Below are 21,357 nucleotides of genomic sequence, written 5' to 3' on the forward strand. Positions count from 1 at the left end.
ATGGTTTTCTTCAGTATGAAATTCGCAGTACGTCTTTGTTCCTTCGGGTCTTTCCTTTGAATCTTGTTTGATGAGACCTCCTTCTATCATTTGTCTCCAAACCCAACTCAATGGGGTTTTTATCTCTGCAATGTCAGCTTTGATTCTCCTTCTCCCACCTTCGATTATTGCGTTTACCCCTTTATCGGTATGATTGGGTAACGGATTCGCTGCTACGTTTGGTCCTAATGGGTTGTCAAACTTCACAATCCTCATCTTAATGAACCTTTCCACCGCCTTTTTAAACCCAGTGCAGTTCTCAATTGAGTGCCCTGGTATCCCTGCATGGTATTCACATTGGGCATTCGCGTCATACCATTTAGGATATGGAGGTTGCATGGGCTCTAGATAAAATGGAGATACTATGTGTGCATCAAATAACTTCTGATACAGTTCCCCGTATGTTATTGGAATGGGCGTGAATTGAAGTCTCTCTGTGTTAGTCCTTGTGTTGGGCCTTGTGTTGGGTTCCTGCCTTGAGGGGGCTTGGTGACTAGTGGTTATCATTTTTGGAGGGCCAACAGTAATCGGTTTTGAATGGCTCTTGCTATATGTGCTTACGTTGTTTACTTCGCCCTCTTTTTTCCTTGGGGCTGGTCTTTTGAAGTTTTCCCCCGTGTCAATTTTACCGCTCCTTACCGCGTTCTCAATCATTTCACCGGACATTACCATATCCGAGAAGCTCTTGGTAGCACTCCCCAACATGTGGTTGATGAACGGGGCTTTCGAAGTGTTGATAAACAACATGGTGACCTCTTTTTCCAAAAGGGGTGGCTGGACTTGTGTTGTTACTTCTCTCCATCGTTGGGCGTATTGCCTGAAATTCTCGCTAGGCTTTTTTTCCATGTTTTGTAACGTAATTCGATCGGGTGTTATATCCGTTACATGACTGTATTGCTTCATAAAAGCTTGCGCCAAGTCTCTCCATAAACTAACTTTAGCACGACTCAGTTGGTTGTACCATTTGGCTGTAGATCCGATCAAACTGTCCTGGAAGCAGTGGATTAACAGCTGATCATTGTTGACGTATCCTGTCATTCTTCGATAGAACATAGTTATATGAGCTTCAGGACAACTAGTCCCATTATATTTTTCGAATTCCGGCATTTTGAACTTAGGTGGGAGTACTAAATCAGGGACCAAACTCAGATCCTTGGCGTCAACCCCGCGATGATGGTCGATGTTCTCCATGACTCTAAATTTTTCCTCTAACCATCTACATCGGTCCTCCAGTTGTTTTGGCAGGTTCATTCTTGTTTTTTCTGTTTCTGCCACGTCATCGAGGTCCGGGACCACAGGATTAGTGGGATTATCCCCGGGATTAGAACCCGAGCCCATTTGAAAATGCAATAGTACCGAGGCACCAGCCAGATATTGAGATCTAATGGTAACCGGTACCCTCTGTGGGTACACCTCTGGTTGTGCTTGGATGTTAATTGGGGTGAAACTTGGAGGATAAACAGGGTCATCGTGATCCTCCCCAGCATCAACTACGGGGTCTTTTCCTTTGTTATTCCCTCCAGCCAATAACTGCTTTAATTGGTTCATCACAGTGTTCTGGGATTCTAACATGTCCTGCTGGATTTTTTCCAGTCGTTCATGCATCTGATCTTGCATCTCTCGTTGCAATTGTTCCAATCTTTCCAACCTTTGATCCATTACTTTTGTTTGGCGACGAGTACCGTAGTGATATTTGATTAGATTTTTGTTGCTTTCCAGGGTAACTGTCATAATTTAATTTTATTAGGGTCATTTTATGAAACTTACTGCATATGATGTAATGCAAATGTATGAGATGAATGCAAAAAGAGGCATTGATTCGAATTCAATTTCATTAGAAAACTCAACTAGAAAGCAAATTTCTTTACATAAAATAAATTACATATACGACTTCGCCTTTATACCCAAAGCCTTAACCTTCCTAAGAAGCCAAGCTAAACCTCGACCTCGGCTTGATTCTGACTCATATTTTAAACTCAATACATCGGCCTGAACTGTTAATGTTTGCAGATGATCAGCCACTTCCCGCACCTGAGTCACAGCTTCGCCCATAACGTAATCTCTATCTCTAACCTGACTTTGAGAATGGTGGAATTGCTCTTGCCATTGATCATTACTCCTCTCAAGAAGCTCCATTCGTAGCTCAGAATTGTGTAATGCGTCCTCAAGCTCCCCTATCTTTCCTTTCAGTTCTTCGATCTTATTTAAGCTCGCTCTTAATTCGATCATGGAGTTGCGACTACGGTACGAGTGAAGTGACTTTTTTAGCTCTGCCACCTTAGCCTTTAATCTTGCCTTCTCATTTCGGCATTCTAACAAACTCCTTTCCAAAGCGTTTTCTCGAGCTCGAGCATCTTGAAATTTCTTTTCCCACTGATCGGCCCTATTCTTTTCCTCATTGATCTCTTGTCGCCACTGCTCTGACGTTTTACCCAAACCTACAGTTCTCATTGACAATCGCAGCTTCTTGTAATCTGTTTTTAGACTATCCAAATCCTCTTCAGCCTTGTTCTTTCGCTTCCTTAATTTCTCGGCTTCTAGCTTGTGGATATCGATGTCTAATCCCAAATGCATTCTTTCTTCTTCTAGCTGTTCTATCCTCTTTTCCAACTCAGAATTTCTTTTCTCAAAGTCTCGTTTGATGATCTCTAATTCTGACGGAGCTACTTGTAGATGCTCCTCTATAGACTGAACACAATCTTCCCTCGGCTTAGGGATGTTGTCATTGACTCTTTTACTCCACCACCCATAATATTCGGGAGTTGTCATCGCTCCTGCGGTAAATCTTTTCATTCGGTGAACCTGTTTCCAAGCGTTAGATATTTCTCGAGTTTTTCTCTTGTAGTTTTCATCCTTATAAGAAAACTCACATTGAGCCAGCCCTTGTGTTGCTGGTATGAACTGTCTTGATCTATATTGTCTTAATACGAGTAAAGGGGCATAACCGACAGCTCCCCAAATTCCGAGTAAAGGGACCCAGTCGAAATCCCCACATCGATACAGGATCTCGTCGGGTACCATCCAAGGGGCTTTCAATTCAACGTCGTCCTCCTGAAGATTTTGGAGAATCGTCATCCACTTCTCTTCCGTGATGTCGTCTCGTCTTGGTGTAGCAACTTGTTCCTTCAATGGGGAATAACCTTCTGAGAAGACTCGATAAGAGACATTTTCCACCTTCCAAAAGTGACTATGGAACCACACCAATAGTAGCTGTGCACATCCGATGAACCTTCCCTCCCCTGCTCTTCGACATGCGCTTAGAGATCTGAAGGTTTCTGCTAAGATTGCCGGGATGGGCGTGACTCCCTTACTAAGCCGATCGAACAAATCAGAGACGGCCTCATCTATGTGCCCTAAAGCTCTAGGGAAAATTACCAATCCATAGATACCTAGAGCGAAGACATCCACTCTTTTCTTCACATCAGGGTGTGCTAATACTAAATCTCGCAAGCTTTTCCAAGGAACGCATTTACTGTCTCTTTTCTGTTGGATTCGGGCAGCGACCCACTGTTCGCTCATCCCTGTAATGCTCATCAATTTTTTTTAATAATGTCGGGACACTAGCAGCTCTAGAATAGGCCTTGTCAATTTGAATCTTTGGACACCGAAGCAAGGTCGTATATTCTTCCACGGTGGGCACCAAATCCACTTTTCCAAAAGTGAAACAACTGTAAGCAGGATTCCAAAATTGGGCTAGGGCTCGGAATAAATGCTTGTCCACTTTGACACCAAGTAAGTAAGGCAAGTCCCCATAGTCACAGTAAAACATCTGCTTGGTCCCATCGTCCCATTGATCCCATATTTCCTTCATTTCTCGAAGATCATTTTGGATTACGCTGATACGGGTGAAGTCCCATAACTCTGATACGTACCCTTCTGCAAGACTATCGCCTTTCTCTTTCCACATCGTCTCAGCCCACACTCGTACAGCTGCATTGTCTTCTACTTTATCAAGAAACCTCTTTTCTATGATAAGCTTTCTATTATACTGAACGTGAATCGACACCTCTTTTGAAATGAAAATGCCATGCAATCACAAACAAAACAAATCAGCGCTAGGATTTAAAGTAAACAATAATAAATAAAGCATCTATTCGGTAAGCACTAGGGTTTAGAATAACTCTATCTCGGTGGGTTCTTACGGCTCGCTATATGTGGTTTGGTTCTAAAGTAAGGGTACCTGAACTAGCAGATTCCTCGATCCTTACCCATTATAGGCTCATATGGACCGAGTTCAGTTCAGGGGAATACATTTCCCTATGGCCATGCGGAGATGAAAATCTCACGAAGACATAGGTACGGATGTATCCCGGAAGCGATTCACTATCCCATGCGGAGGTGAAAACCTCACGAAGGCGTAGTTTCTCACTCCCACTTAAAAGGGTATGACCAGCGGTCATGCAATGCAATGTGCAGAGGTATAAAACAAAATACAGAACACGATAAAAAAATATAACTCAAAATAAAAGAGATGCAATGAGAGGATCGTAAATTTAAATCAAATTTTCCACTTTCAACAAAAAGACAAGAAATAATCAACACATGGCTTGACTCTCTTACTGTCCCCAGTGGAGTCGCCAAGCTGTTGACACCATTGTTTTTGGATGAAAACGGGGTCGACTTGGATTTAAAAAAAAAAGAATGAAAACGGGAGTCGCCACCAATCCTTTTTGATGAGGTGTGATCGGGTCACCTCAAAAAGTGGTTGTTTTTTTTAATAAATGATTTAATTTTATTAAAACAACGATTTTGGTCTACGAAATTCAGAAAAATGAGTTCGGGAGTCGGTTTCGCACGAGGAAGGATTAGCACCCTCGATACGCCCAAAATTGGTACCTAGTTGATTAATTAGTGTCTTAGTGTCGAAAATTGGAAATTTGAAGAGTTTTTTAAAAAATACGATCCTTGAAAGAAACTCTGATGACGTGAATTGGAATATGAGATTCTCTTGTTCCGAAGGAATATCACATCCAGCACGTTAGGACACGATACTCTAAACCATCGAAACCAAGATCACCTTATAGTTTAATGAAACCACACTTTGAAGCTTTAAGAGGATATTTGGCTATTTAGTCGAACGAGAAATCGAAACCCAGCACGTTAGGGCACGTTTTCTCGATTTTCCAAACGCGAAATATTGCCTTATTTAGAAAAATTTTCCTTTTGATGCTTGGTATTAATGCTTGACAAAACAATAACGAATACGACAAGGTGAGCAAGGCAAAGTGAGTAACAATAATACAATAGGCAAAATGAAATGACGAGGCGATTACATAAACAAAGCATACAAATAAATAAATAGAACTAACATTTTAGAAAAAGCACAAGTGTACATGAATAAATAAACAAACACCAAATAACAATGATGACAATAAATACAATTATGTAAAAATGTATATGCATGTATAATTTTAAGCCATAAAATAAGAAATGCGTATAAATTATAGAATGTGAAAACATAGATAAATATATACATATATAAAAATCGGTAAGTATTATAAAAATAAAAATGTAAATATGTGTTTATATATATTTACAAATTGTGATAATATAAAGTATATGTATGTGAATCATAAAATATGTGAAATATACAAAAAGCATTTTTAAGAATATAAAGAATATATATAAGTATGTATATGATGTAAAATATGCATAAATATATGTAAGTATATAAGAATTATGAAATGTGAAAAATATATTTAAGTATGTATAAGTACGTATATATATACATAATAATTTAGAGTATAAAGATACATATAAAAATTTAAAATGAATATTACGTATGATGATTCAGAAGAAATAACATATATGCAAAATTTTTAAAATTGATAATGATTTAGAATAGATGATATATTCAAAATAATGCCAATAATAATAGTAATAATAATGTAGATAAGAAACAAGAAAATAAAATAATATAATATGACAAATTTAATATAAAATTGATTGATTTGATGACATAGTGGTGATACTAATGATAACACAATAATAATGACATAGAAAACAATGATATCAATAAAATAATAAGGACAAAAATAGCTCCAATATTAACAATAACGACAATAATAGAATGACAACAATAACAAATAAAGAATAATAATGATTATAACTATTATGTAAAACAGTGATATAAATAGTAACAACAATAATGATAAAATATAAGAAATAATAGAATAATGGAAATAATAATAAGTAGCAATAATAGAATTAATAATAAAAATAAAGTTGATTAATTAAAAAAAGACTATATTGAATTTTGGAACACAAATTTGGGGCGAATTCGAAATAAAAAAAAGGAAGGGAGGACACATTGAAATGCGCCAAGAAAGTAGAGGGTTCCCATGCGCAAATAGACCATTCGGTCAAAATGCGCGGATCCTCCGTAGGCGTAGGGCGGGTCGCGTGTGGGAGGTCCAAAACTGTGTTGTTTTGGCACCTGGACCCCCACTCCCAAACGGCGCCGTTTGCCTCTAGTCTTTAAGTTAGTTTCTTTTCTTCATTTCAGTTTCTCTTAAAAAAACTGAGGGCCTTTTGCCCTTTCTCCCTCTCTCTTTGCTTCAGCTGATCGGGCTATCTCGCCGTCCACCGTATCGCCACTATTTTCGGTGCCCGGCGACGCGCGACCATGGGTATTTAAACCCCGCTTGGGAGCCCTTCGAAGGCCAAGCACCTCGACGTCCTTTGGGAGCCAAAAGAGAAACCTGTGGCCCTCTCCTTCGAACCCAATCGCCACGATGGAGAAGGTTCTCCGGCGACGCGTCCGTGGTTTCAGGTGAGGTTTCCTTATTTCTTTTCTTTTACTTTTGTCTATTTTCGTATATAAAAAAGAAAAATAAAAAACAAAATAAGTGAACTCAGATCTTAGAACGAAAGTGAAAATCAACCTTTTTTGATTTCTTGCTACCCTTTGTTTATGTTTGTTTCGATCTCTAATATCTGTGTTACAAAATCCTTTTTTTTTATATCAAAAAAGAAGAACCCCCTCCTCCCCTCTGCATCTGTTTTTCTTCGGGCTTTTATAGCCTTTAAAAATATTGTTGTCCATCTTCTTTCTGGTCTTGCAGGGAATGGGCAAACGGCGGTGGCAGAGGCATGATGGTACAGAGGAGCAGGTGGCCGACATGGTGGCATGAAGAGCTGGTGTCAGAAGGTTAGTGGGCAAGTGGCCAAGGCTGAGGCGTGCGAGTGGCGACCGGTCAGAGGCGTGCATGCGTGAGGGGAGGTGAAGCGGCGGCAGCTACAAAGCATGAGGCTAGGGTTTTTTTGTTTGGCTGAAAACTAGTATAGTTTTGGGCCATTCGGGCCTCTAAGGTTTTTATCATTATTGGGCATTTGGATTGGGTCTGTTTTTGGGTTAATTTTGTTGTAATGGTCTGTTAATTCTTTATTGGTCTTGGTCTATTTGGGTTTTATGGTCTGGGCCCGGGCAAAATTTGGGTCTTACATTTTCGGTTATCCAACCCAAATCCTACTATTAGTTTACAATTGATGCTGTTTTTTTCTTGTTTAAAAAAATATATTTATTTTTAACCTTTCATAGTTGAATTTAAACCTTTTTAGTCCCTTAACTAAAAGGGAAAAAAAAGTATTCCGAACTTTCAAAAAAAAAATCAATTTAAACTATTTTCACACACAATATTTAACTTTAGTCCCTTAAATTGTTTAATTTCTATTTCGATCCCTTAGATCTTAACACAAAATTTCTGGCTGCATTCCATGTATGGAACAGTTGTCAATTTTTTTACGTTTGCGTTGAGTGGGAAAGAAGGAAAGAGGCAAAAGAAAAGGGGGGAAAATGTAGAAAAAGAGAGGAAAAGAAAGCAAAGACAAATTTGAAAAAATTATATTGTACGTTGATTTTCATATTTTTTCCACGTATTTTAATTTTAAAGTAATATGGATTTACTCATATTTTCTATTAAAACTATATTTAAAAAGTTTGACACGTGGGTTGATTTCAAAATAAAGTTATTGAAATAATAAATTTTAATTTTAAATAATTTATACTATTTTTTAAACCACTAATTAAATTGATACTATGAGTAAATCGATTACCAACTCGATTAGAAAAAGATAAATTAAATTATTTGATATTATTTTAATTTTTTATTTTATTTGTAAAAATTAATATATAATTGGATTTGTATTACCTCTATCAAGTATATATCTATAAATACTATTGTTTAAATCTCTAACTGAGTTGGTGAGATGAATTTTTGTAACAAAAAAAAATTGACCATTAAATACATTGAATCAAAAAATTAAAATGTATACATATACAAAGAAAATTTTAATTTATTTTATAAACTTACCAAATATTAAAAATTTATTAAATTTATATTATGGTATACAATAATTTTATTATTAATTAAAATAAATAATATCAAATCATATTTTGTATTTATTTATATTATTTGTTTAATTAATTAGTATTAACCTTATAATGATAACATATACGTAACTATTAGATTGTACTAAAAAAAATAAATTTATGAGTATATAATAAAAGTTATTATGATTTTATTTTTAAATAAAATGGTTAAAATAAAGGGTCAAGATGATAAAAGAATTTTGTTAAATGGGAGTGTTTTTTCACTAGAGCTTAAGTTTTATATTTTAATTTTATATTTTTCAAAATTTAAAATAACAAAATAACATAGTGTTATATTAAAATTATATTAAGACAATATGTTTGTTATATTAGATTTTAGAAATAGAAACTTTTAATTTAACGAATTTGATAACTATCATTGGTTAGAATTGAAATTCTAAAATTCTACAAATATATTGACTAAAAATAATCAAATTAAAATACAGAAATTAAACCTATAACTTACATATAGCACAAAAGTAATAGTAGATTTTAATCAAATATTATATTTAAAATTTTCCTTTTAGATTGAATCTTAGCTCGATTGGTATGAACATAATAGCCAATATAAAAGGATATGAGTTCGAGTGTTCTAAAACGTATTATTTTTCTATTTATGGATTGAAAATGAACTACGAATAATTTTAAACATACCGAAAAAAAAAGTACATATAATCAATCAAGGCCGATGGCAGAGGCTAGCGGATGTCTGGTGAGAGAGTTGTGCACTTAAACCGGAGGATTTGTAGGGCTTTTTGAAACTTTGAAGAATCTCGGTGGGTTGTGAGAATGGAAGATTCGAATAGTTAAGGATTTTAGATTGATGGTTACTAGTTCTCACACTTTTCATCATCTGATGCAGAAAGGAGAGAAGAAATTTCAGAAAAAGCTAAACTGCTATTAGGACTGTTTTTTTGCTTTGCGTGTTTAGGACGTTTTAGTTTCCCATTTCTTAATGTATGTTTTTTTAGGAATGTTGTTTATTGCTTTAGGAGCCCCAAGCACCGCCCATCCGGGTTGCTGGTAGTTTGACAGCTGGACGCGATGCAAGGTTTAAGGCTTTGTTTAGTCTTTTCAAATTTATTAAATGCATTGGGTAATTTGATAAAAAAATTCCTTTTAATCTGATTGAATATTAATTTGATTGGCATAAATATGGTAGCCAATAAGATAATGTGAGTTTAAGTGTACTGAAACATACTCATATCAATAAATAAAAAAGAAATAATGAGTAATTTTAAATATATATTTTTTAAAACAAATTTAATCCAAACTTATAATCAACATCGCCAATTTTTTTTAATGGAAAATTATGTTATAAAAAAATTTAAAATTCCATAAACGGTTATATATAGTAAAGAAAAAGTTTAATATATAAATAAATCACACATTTGTTACATTTTCAATTGCAGAGTACTCCAAACATATTTTATTCAAAAAAATTATACATTGAAATTTTACAAGCTTAAATTAGGAATATTTTAATATAAAAAATTTCCATTGAAAATTTGGGAAATATAAAAAAAATATACAAAGTAGAAATTTGTTGCATAAATTGGTTGCTTTCTGGGCTACAAAAGGAAAAAGAAAAGCAGGGAGGTTTTTTTCACAGCTGGGAGGGAACGCACGTGGCAGTCACTGCCTGCAAGAACTTTTTAATGGCCTATGCATGCCACCTACGTCACACTAATCTAACCCCACCCTTCTCACCCCTTTCACACCTCTTTATATACTCTCCCTTGTCTCTTCCACACTGCACCCCACCCCCACTCCTCTTTCTCCCATGGCTGCCTCCGTTGATCCTCTCGTTGTTGGTCGTGTCATTGGCGATGTTGTCGACATGTTCGTTCCCACCGTCACCATGTCCGTCTACTATGGTTCCAAGCACGTCTCTAACGGATGTGACATTAAGCCTTCTATGGCTATCAACCCTCCCAAAGTTGCCATCGATGGCCTTCCTGACCAGTTTTATACTTTGGTTCGTTTTTTTTTTTTTACCAATTGGGAATTGGGTTATCTTTCTGCACTGTTTTTAGTGTAATTTGTTTGAGAGAGAGGGAGGGTATGATTGTTTAATGCTTGTCGATATGTCTCTGAGTGAGGCTGACAATTAATGATGCATGCTGGTGATGATTTAAACCAGGTGATGACTGACCCTGATGCGCCAAGTCCCAGCGAGCCAACCATGCGTGAATGGGTTCACTGGTACGTTGTTTCCCGCCCCCCCTTGTTTTTGAGAAAATATTTTGTAATCATGTTGCTGATCATTTCGTAAACCATCACGCAATTTGCTTTCGTCGCTGTTTCAGGATCGTGTCTGACATTCCTGGAGGAACCAACCCCACTCGAGGTATAAACAACTCTCTATGTATTTATATTGTCTTATTATACCCTCTTCAGAATATTGCCATATTTTTAACTTTATTATTTCGATTGATTCTGCTGTAAAGAAGAGAAATTGTAGCAGAATTATTTATGATGATATTTACTGTGATTTTCTTTTCATTCTCTTTTATCTCAGCCAAGATTAAACCAATTCTTGCATGCATGCATGCATCCCGAGGGAAAATTTTCCGAGACAATTATAATCTGGTTTTCTTATTAAATCAAGTGGGTTATATCTATTTTTAGTAAATTATGAGTACAAAATTAAACAACAAAGTTGTTTGAAAAATCATCTCATACTAGGTTAAATGACACAAGAAAAGAAGTAAATTACTACTTTCCGTGTGTATGTGTTTACTAGAATAATTAATAAAAAGAAAAAAATGGGTGTTGAAAATACATCTAGCATAAAGCTTAGATAAACAATTTGCAATTTGCAGCAGTAGAATTTGAGTTGAATTCATTGTTAAATCTGTCAAAGATCCAATACAACCCTAACAAATGTTGTCCGCCACCAAAATTCCTTTTACTATGTAATCTATATATCACTGACACTCACTGCAATCTGCATCTGCATCTGCATCTGCATGTAATTAATATAATTAATTAAATATCTTATTTTGGCTCTTTCTGCAACCCAATATTTTCCTATTTGTATTTGGGATTGCAATTGCATGCATCACATATCTGACACATGGTTAGTTGTTTCAACAACAAGTAGCAGCCCATCCATGCTTTGGATTCTCTTGTATATATGCCACATGCCATGTAACTACACTGTCCTCGTGGCTTCCATCGGGACACAATATTGACCCACCTTATATAATATACTCTTAGTTGAGATGGGATATATAAGATATTTATAGTCTTAATAACTCTTATCAATAAAATAGGAAGATTTAATACGGACATGCTGTAAATTGAACATATAGTTTGCCCAACTCTAATTTGCATCATGTGTCAGGCTTGTGATGTTTAATCCTAAATTATAATGATATAAGGTAGGGGGTTTAAGCACATTAGTTTAATATGAGTGGGGGATTATTCAATTTCAGGGAAGGAAATCCTGGCATACATGGGTCCACGGCCTCCAGTAGGCATACATCGCTACATACTGGTGCTGTTCCAACAAAAGGGCCCGTTGGGTGCGGTGCAGCAACCGGCGACAAGAGCTAACTTCAGCACTCGATTTTTCGCTGACCACCTCAACTTGGGACTGCCTGTGGCTACTGTCTATTTCAACGCCCAAAAAGAGCCCGTCAGCCGAAGGCGTTGAATCTCCCACACACACTTCTCTCTCTCTCTCTATATATATAAAATATATAAATATAAAACTGGTTCGACTCTTTAGCTTTATAAAGTAGCTTTGGCCAAGTGTAGTCCTAGTACGTAGTACGTTTGAGAAGTGTATGTCTCTTCGTTGGGTTTATATTTGATGCTAAGTTATCGAACTTTTATGCCGATTAACTGAGCTTCCTTATTCTAATTTGAGTTAATCAAGTCCTTAAATTATACTCTCTTTTTTATTTGTCAACGTTTAATCTATAATATATAATATATTTGGTGCATTTGTTTTACAAGATGATGAAGATGATAGGATAATTAACATTCTTTAATCATGTTTCTGTCGCACGTAAAAAGGGATAGATATCTTTTTAGGATTTATATTTAATACTCTCACCATTTATTCATTATACATTTATCAACAGATTCCCGGATTAGATGATGGTACAAAAATTCATGTAATTAGATCACCGACTAAATGATGACACAAAAGTTTTTAAAAATAAGTAATAGTGATTTTATTTTACTTTTAATAACAACAAAATTATATTAATTTATTAATAATAGATTATAGATAAAAAAAGATAAAAGTATCAAGAAAATTTTTGCATTTAGAGACAGATTGTATTTCGGCGGCTCATTTATCTATATATATTTCGAAATGTGTAAATTAATTTTTCCATCCTGTTAAATGATTATATGGAGCATTAATTTAAATGGTTAAATAAAAAATTCCTAAAAATTCAAAATATATATATGTAAAAGAATTTAAAAAATTTACAAAAGTCATTCTTTTACAAACTTTCAAGTCCAAATTAAACCCAAAAATGGTCATTCTTTTACAAGATTCTTTTCCCTAATTTAAAAAATCCAAAAAAATAATTCACATACTTGATTGAAGCCAAAAATAAATAAATAAATAAAAATTTGATTGAAACAAAAAAAAATCACTAAAAATTATGATTCATCGCTTTCAAATTTCTCATGTTTATGTTTTTATTAATGTTTAATTTAACCTTCATTGCGCATACTTCCAATTAAAAGGTAGATGAAAAAATATTTATTAATGTTTACTTTCTTTTACTTTAGTGAATACTCATTTTTGCATATAATTTATTTTCGTATCTTCTAATGGCGTGTAATCAGTATTATAAAATTTCGATTATTTATTTTTGCATCCCCTTAATTAATATAAACTTTCACATTTGAAGATCTTATTGTTAAATACCCTAAAAAGCTTCAATCTTTTTAAGTGTTTGAATGTTACAAAAAAAAAATTAATTTATTATTTCTTATTTGGATCTGTTATGATCTTATTCGAATCTGTTATCAAATCCGTAAAAGATATTACATTACCAAAGAAAAAGGAAAATCGAGCTCATACCTAACAATAAGAAATGACATGGGCTTGGTGATGGCTACATGTGTACAACAAGATTGGAATATGGGTAATTCCTTTACGACAGAAGCACTAGCTTGTAATCGGGCGCTTCATTTGACCACTAACTTGGGGTTTCCAAAGCATAAAATTAAAAGGAGATTTCTTAAGCATGCAATCAAGAAACTCAAAACTAGTACATTTGACAGATTAACAAGCGAGCCTCTGGTGGAAGATGGTAAAGCTCTACTTCGAAGGTTTCACCATTACTGACTCTCTCATGTCTTTAGATAAAGTAATATGGTGGCTCGCAAACTAGCGAAAGAGGGATCGATGCAGGACTATGGCCAACATTGATGGAAAAAGGAACTCAAATAGTTGCATCCATAGTTCTCAGCAAGTAAGTAACCCCGGAACCCAAGGAAAAGAGTGAAGTTGATAATGCATGGATGGATTAAATTTATTAAATTAATACGGGAACAAAATTTTCTAGACGTGATTAAAGTGATAATAATGAGTTTTAGACTTTAGTTAGCTTTTAAATTTTGTTGAGTTCAATTTTAAGACTTAAATTTGATTATATATAAGTCCAATAATGCATTTATTAAGTTTCTATTTTAGAGATTTATTTATTTCAAATTTTTAAATATTTCAGACTAATTTAGCTTTAAGGAAGGTTAGTTCTATACATATGGTATTTGTTCTCTATAGCTACCATATATGTTTTTGCTCGACTTTTTTTTAATAAAATACTCCAAGGGATATTTTCATACAAACTAATTTCTTTTTCTTTTTTTTTCTTGATAGAACTTTTGTTCTAAATTCTTTAAGATTGTAGAGGAGATTCATCATAATTCTAACTTGCGTAATTCAAGTCAATTGGGTGGGTTGATTAAAGACTAATATATAGTTCTTTCTTTGTTTGTGTAAGTTCAATAAAGTAGGCTAGGTTATCTATCCAACTATTTGTCATCAACTAGTGGCGAAGTCAGGGGTTGGTAAAGACCTCGTCCCCCCTAAAATGGAAAATTTTTTATTTAGGCCCTTTTATAATTTATAAAATTTTAAATTAGTAATAGTAAATTGCACTTTGGCCCCTCAAAAATGATAAAAATCGATCCAATCCTTAAAGATATATAGACTATTGAAATGGCAAAAATAAATTTTTACTATCGTAAAAATATACAATTTAATTCTGACTCCCTCATAAAAAAAATTCCTGACTTTGCCCCTGTCATCAACACTATTTATCTTCTTTCTTCTTTTCATCAATCATTCAATCATCTTTTGTTTCTTTTCATTGGTTCTTTAATTATTTATTTTCTATTGATTTATTATCTGATTTTTGTTGGAAATTTTCATATTTGAATCCAATAACTTTGGTTTATAAGCTACTCTTGCAAAAAGCTACTTAGGTTGTAATAAAAAGTTATAAACTTCGAGTTGATTGTTCTGGCTCTTAAAGTTTAATCCCGAGCTTCTGCATCATTTGGTGTTAGAGTCTAGGTTTGGTTGTTCAATCTCATCCTTGACTCGACATCAGCTCTCACTTAAACCAAAAATCATCAAGATTTTCTTTTTATCTTATTTATTTAATTTTTCGAATTTTGTTTTAATTTTTTTCAAATCTTTTAAATTTTATTATAATTATTTAGTAACTGGATTGAGCAAAATAAAAAATAAAAAATAATTTAAGTATGTTACTCACCTCTTCCTAAATTATCATTTCATTGTTCGAATTTGTCAAAAGTGATCGAAAAATTTGCATGAGAAGTCGACAACTCCCTCTCTTTCATTCTCCATGAAAAGATAAAACTCATTGTTTCTTTTGCTTTTGAATCAAAATGGTTGAGAGAATTTTGCTTGCATGGATTTCCATCTTTGTTTTTGTTTGCATGAGAGATTTGGGTGTTAAAAATTGAAAGATTCTTAAAACAATTGTTTTGGGTGTGGGTTTTGATTCGAAAAAAGAAAAAAAGAAAAGGAGAGTAGTTTTGAAAACCATTTTTTGGGTTAGACTCTAGATTTCAAAAGAGAAGAAAAAGATGAAACCTTCAAGAAAAACTAAAAAGATTTGTCTAAAAACTATTTTCCAAATTCCAATTACCAAAATTTCGAAATTTTGAGTTTTTTTTGTGAGAAATTTGAATTTGTCGGACCGGATTTCTAATAAGTGAATAACATGAAATTTTGTACACGTTATATATAATGTTATTGCATTAAAAATTTTGATCTTTGGTTAGAAATTATGTATCCTTTAAAAATATTGATATAGCGTCAGAAATTTTGGTATAAGCTATTGATCCTCACACATATCCTTGATAAATTTTGGTATAAATATGTAATAGAAAATAGAGTTAAAAAATTTTGATATTAACTTATTGTAACCAGTTGATTTTGGCAATTTCTTTTTAACGTAGAGAACCTCCACGTCCAATAAGGTTAGATATAAGCCCAATATGGTGGTTGACACTGATGTTTGTCGGTGGTTCAAATTGTTCAAGTTGTTGGGCTCTAGTTGGTTTGACTATGAAGTCACGTGCAGCAACTACTCCCAATCAACAAATTACTGAATTTAAGTGACAGTATTATTTCATCCATAAATTGCATGAACCGGCTTTTGAACGTTCGTTTGTGACTTCATGCACCCATGCTCAAAACGTAGTAACCTTATCCTCTTTATATATCTGAATATCCACTGGTTAGCACTCTCAATGACAAGACAAAATATATACATTTGGAAGTTTCTAAATTTGTATCCTCTAACTCATGAATGGATATATATCAAGGCTTTTCACATCAACATAAATGGTCTGTTACGAGTCAATTAAATATTAATTTAATTAAAAATAATTAAAATAATATAGTAAGATTTGAACTTAAAATACCATGATTTTTAAACTTTTAATGTTATCATTTCAATCAAAAGTTAAAATTACCGTCCAATTTGTAATGTTATACTTGAAGTTCGATTTTGTACAATTTTATACATAAAATTTTGATTTAATTCAATTCCACAAACCACCAACACTATTGTTGATATACTAGTGTTCTACATTTACATACCGCATACAGAAATAATTATATTTATCCAAAATAAAAATAAATAGATGTATTTATTTAAATGTACACATTTGAACCATGATCAAAGTTTCATATGTATAATTACATATTGGATCAAAATTTGTGTATAATTTTGATATTTATCCATTTTATATAAGCTTTTAATAAATATACTTTTTACATAATTTTTTCACTTACATTGTGAATGTAACGACTATTTTTTTAAGCAATCAACTAAGACTCTAATTTAAAAACAATAACTTTTTTTTACTAAAAGAAATTATAATTTCTAAAAAAATAAATTGATAATATGAATAACAACATAAAAACTATTTCAACATAGTAGTTCAACAAGATATACTCTTATATGGTAAGATTCAAAATTATATATAAATTTTCATCTAATATTATAATAATTTTAGTTTAATTTAATATACATTAAATTTGAATTTTGATTCAATTATATACGTGTGAAACCATAATTTTAATTTAATTATACACATTTAAAAAATTAAATTTGATTGTTTTCATTTTTGCTAAATAATATTTTACCAGTGGTTGTATATTCTTGTTATGGAATAAAAATTTAAGCAAACAGTTGAAAAATAATACTCGACCAAAAAAATTAATACAAAATTGTACCATTTATATAAATCACTTCGTCATTGTATTTTCTAAAACTACTCATAATCACAAATGAGAGGATAATGCACTTGAAAACACTTGAACCTACGTCCTCTTACATTAACAATAACCTCATGCCAATCAGACTAAAACTCAATCAATTAAATATTCAAATTTTTAATTTTTAATTTCAACTTGAACAACTTTATTAAAAAAAAAACTAAAGTGTTAAGCGTACATTTATTTAATTTAAATTATTAATTTGTCAAAATATTAAAACTACATTTATTCTATTAGTTTTTCTGATACAACTCTGTTTTGAGTTTGACCTATAATTAGCTAATTTATAAACTGTGTCTTGCTTTTGGTGAGAAACCAAATATTTTTTCTGGATAAAAAATTAGAAAAATTAAAATCGGAAGGATAGGAATATGAAAATTATATATATTATATTATATTTATATTAAAAAAAATTCATTTCTTATTTTGATAAAGCTAAAAGAATATTTCAATGAAGTTTTAGTGTGTTTGATTAAGGCGGAGGCTTGTTCTGATTTTTAAATACTAATTTAAGTTTGTAATTGTGATGTGTGGATCTTTTTAATTATTTGTACATATGTTTGTTTAAGTTATATTTATAATGGTAAAAATTAAAAAAAAAACCTGAAAAATATCAGGGAAAGAAATGAAAAGTATATTATTTATAGGACACAATTTTAGAGATATAGTCTAAATTCGTGGCTAGACTTGCAGTGTATCCCACTTAAGTAGACTCCAGCAAGGATTTTTGAACTCTAACTCACAAACATATTCTAAACGGCTTATAAGCATAGTAGGTGTTATTGTGATAAAAAAATGAAATTAATTAAACAGTAAAATAGTGATGGAAATATCACATTATAGACTTAAAATTAATTAAGTGCCAAGTTTTGATGGGAAAGGGGAGGGGCGATGGTAAGATCCAGATTGAGGTCGGGTAAACAAGTACTGCTGATAGTCTCCGAAGCAGTTGCTGGATTAAAGGGTTGGCATGCAGAACTGGAGTCGTTGGATGCATTGGATTTGGTTAATGTAGGAGATAGAAGCGAACGACGATTGTTTGGGTCAATTCCCATCATCAAAAGTTTCTTTCTTAAGTGAATATTCCAGTGATTCTTCACTTCGTTGTCGGTCCTACCTGGCAATCTTCCTGCTATTAGTGACCACCTAAACATTTCACGGTGTCCATTATTAGTAAGCCATTTTGCAGTCTAATTAATCAAAATAATGTAGTTTGTTAACTGTGTATGAATTTATCAAATACAAATCCTTACAAAGAATTAACCTAAGGTTTCGAACAAGAAGAGAAAGCAATATACATGTAATATAAAATTAAAAAAAACCTACCTATTTCCAAGGAGAGCATGGAGTTTGATAATAAGGTCCTCTTCATCTTCACCAAAATTGCCTCGTTTAAGGTCAGGCCGCAGGTAGTTTACCCATCTCAGTCGACAACTTTTTCCACAACGAAGCAGCCCTGCTCAGTCCAAAAAAGATAATTTTTTTCATTATCTGCCTTAATAAAAATCCTCAAGACATATATATGAGAGGAAATGGTGTTAGAGAAATAGACCGGCAGCCTGAGGAAGAGAGCGCCAGCAACCTTCACCATGTTTTAGAATGTAATCCGTGAGCTTCTGGTCTTCTAATTTAGACCAAGCTCCTTTGTTTGTGTCTTTCTTTTCACAACAAGGCTTCCTCATTTGCAAACCCAAAGGCAATGAATTGAGGCATGCAAAAGCCACAGACCAGAGTAGATGTAGCGAAGGAGAAATAAACAAAGAGACAAGTAGTATATCTATATAAACAAGGGTTTGTGTTTGTCCCCAGCTGCCATGGCTTGACTTACGGCTACCAGCCGTTGGATTTGTCACGCTTTGCATGCCGTTGGATGCACGATTCCACGTTGATTTCAAGGAAAATAAGTTAAATCCATGATGGTCAAATGCTCAAGTAGCCTCTATTGTTTAACCCCATTCCTAGGGCTAGTTTAGCCCTACTAGCTATTAAAAAGTTTGGTTTACTATTTAGCATTGTTGTGGAAAGATGCTTTCCATAGAAGTTTTGGGTAAGGGTTGGTAAGTTTACATACACGTATAGCAAAAAATTTTAAAAATAGATATTCATATAATAATATTAAAATATTATTTGTGAAATAATATATATATAAAGTATTTGTTGAAGAATCGAACCCACAAGATTAAATGTCACTTAGCAATAATTGATTGAAATTATCTCTAATCTCATTATATATATAGAAGCAGAAAAAATTTTGTTTTTTATGTTATTAAATTTACATTTTAAAATAAAATAGTTGAAGTAAAATAAAAGTTGTAATAGTTATATATTTAAAAATAATTATAATTTAATAGAAGTTGTGATAATTATTACACATTTAAAAATAAACCAAAATGAGAGGACTGTTGTAATCTTATTTTTTAAATGCAAAAAGTCCTTTTGTTAGTTTTGTTTAATTGGTCGTAATCTTATTTTTTTCACCAAAAATAATATCATAACTTAATTGATATTTATTAGCTAAAAAATTGTTGTGTTAATTTTAAAATAGATTTATTACTTGAATAAAACTTTAAGCATAAAATATAGGGAAAAAATTGTGATAATTATAATTTAAATTACAACTATTAGTTAAAAGAATTGATAGTAAAAAAAAAAGTTTGTTAATTTTATTAACATAAAATACAGTTATTACTTGAATAGACTTCTAAGAATTTTAATTATCACTTAATTAAAATTTTAGAATTAATTATGTTAAACAATTATTGTTTTGAATATTATTACTTTACATTAATTATATAAAGAAAACTATATTGTATGTTAATATGTTAAAAATATTTTAATTATAATTTGAAGATTTTCTATTATAATATTTGAATTGATAAGTTAATATATTTTAATTATATTTCACGATATAAATATGGAATTTTTTTACGTTGATTACTGTAATTAAAAATATAATATTTAAAATTTTGATTAAATATCAAACGTGTAAAATTACATTTATTTTAATAGGGTTATTATAATTTAATAGAAGTTGTGATAATTACACATTTAAAAATAGTTAGAATTTAAATTACATTTATTAGTTAAAAAATTTGTGTTAACTTTAAAATAGAGTTATTACTTGAATAGAACTTTAAGCATAAAATATAAAATAAAAAAAGTTGTGATAATAATAATAATATTAATAGAAGTAGTATTAATTAATATGATAATGGTCATATCTTTTAAAAGTTCTACTTAAAAAATAAGATAATATTATATTATTAATTAATAAAATTATAAATCTATAAAAGCATCAAATATAATTGGATAAATTTAAAATAATAAAAATCTAATTTTTTAATTTATTAAGTAAATATAATTTTTATATGTAAGGTTTTATTTTAAATATTATAATATTAATAATGTTAAATTCATTTTTTATAATTAATAAAACAAATGTGTGAGTTTAACATTATATGAATACAAAGATAAAATCAATATATTAGTAATCTAATCAATATTGTATAAATTTATTTATTTATAAATAATATTTTCATTGTCAATCTAATAGTTAATATCATTTAATTAGCCTTTAGATTCATATTGAATCATGCTTATATTATTTTAGATTAATTATCACTTAATTAGTGTTATAATTACTAGTATTTGATTTTAATAATATTTACATACTTTTATCATATATTAGACCAATTCACATTTAATTAGAAAATATTTTTTTTAAATTTTAAAAACATATTATTTAATAAAATTTAAAAATAAACACGTAAAATCACGTGCAACGCGCTTGGCATGAAAACTAGTATATATAAAAGCACGAGTTTAGAAAAATTTTTGAACTAATGAGTATACCTTTTATTTTTCATCATATTACTAAATTCACATTTAATAATAATAATGTTTAATTTAGAATTGTTAGTTAAAGTTGAAATAAAATAGAAGTTGTGATAATTATTCATTTTAAAATAATTGTAAGTTAATAGAAATTATGATAATTACTGCAACACCTCTAACATCTAACCGTCGCCGAAATCGGGTTACAAGGCATTACTAGATAACTCGGATAATATACAATAATTCTTAAATAAATAACAAACATATGTAATCAATAAATTCATATAAATTCTTACTAATTGACTTCATTTTTTTCTTT

The 21,357-nt window shown here is 31.7% G+C and overlaps 2 protein-coding genes across 2 annotated transcripts; one reads left to right on the plus strand and one right to left on the minus strand.

Annotated features, from left to right (window-relative positions):
* Positions 1–10,045: 10,045 nt before the first annotated feature.
* Positions 10,046–12,307, plus strand: LOC107890850 (protein MOTHER of FT and TFL1). Its single transcript, XM_016815427.2, has 4 exons — positions 10,046–10,388; positions 10,554–10,615; positions 10,720–10,760; positions 11,851–12,307. Exons 1-4 carry the CDS (start codon positions 10,194–10,196, stop codon positions 12,069–12,071), a joined length of 519 nt encoding a protein of 172 aa, XP_016670916.1. The 5' UTR covers positions 10,046–10,193; the 3' UTR covers positions 12,072–12,307.
* A 5,510-nt stretch (positions 12,308–17,817) lies between these two features.
* On the minus strand, positions 17,818–19,179 carry LOC107890849 (transcription factor MYB8). Its single transcript, XM_016815426.2, has 3 exons — positions 18,757–19,179; positions 18,531–18,660; positions 17,818–18,350 (listed from the first exon to the last, which is right to left on the minus strand). Exons 1-3 carry the CDS (start codon positions 19,064–19,066, stop codon positions 18,056–18,058), a joined length of 735 nt encoding a protein of 244 aa, XP_016670915.1. The 5' UTR covers positions 19,067–19,179; the 3' UTR covers positions 17,818–18,055.
* Between the last annotated feature and the right edge of the window lie 2,178 nt (positions 19,180–21,357).

The sequence above is a fragment of the Gossypium hirsutum genome, chromosome D09 (genome assembly GCF_007990345.1).
Source record: "Gossypium hirsutum isolate 1008001.06 chromosome D09, Gossypium_hirsutum_v2.1, whole genome shotgun sequence".
Lineage (NCBI taxonomy): Eukaryota > Viridiplantae > Streptophyta > Magnoliopsida > Malvales > Malvaceae > Gossypium > Gossypium hirsutum.

Bases quoted from the DNA above. Each gene is read 5' to 3' on its own strand.
- LOC107890850 (XM_016815427.2), top strand. From the start codon at position 10,194: ATGGCTGCCTCCGTTGATCCTCTCGTTGTTGGTCGTGTCATTGGCGAT. The intron at 10,389-10,553 runs GTTCGTTTTTTT...GATTTAAACCAG, and splicing joins CTGACCAGTTTTATACTTTG to GTGATGACTGACCCTGATGC. The intron at 10,616-10,719 runs GTACGTTGTTTC...TCGCTGTTTCAG, and splicing joins ATGCGTGAATGGGTTCACTG to GATCGTGTCTGACATTCCTG.
- LOC107890849 (XM_016815426.2), bottom strand. From the start codon at position 19,066: ATGCAAAGCGTGACAAATCCAACGGCTGGTAGCCGTAAGTCAAGCCAT. The intron at 18,661-18,756 runs GTCTATTTCTCT...TGGACTGAGCAG, and splicing joins CTCTCTTCCTCAGGCTGCCG to GGCTGCTTCGTTGTGGAAAA. The intron at 18,351-18,530 runs GTAGGTTTTTTT...TGAAATGTTTAG, and splicing joins CATGCTCTCCTTGGAAATAG to GTGGTCACTAATAGCAGGAA.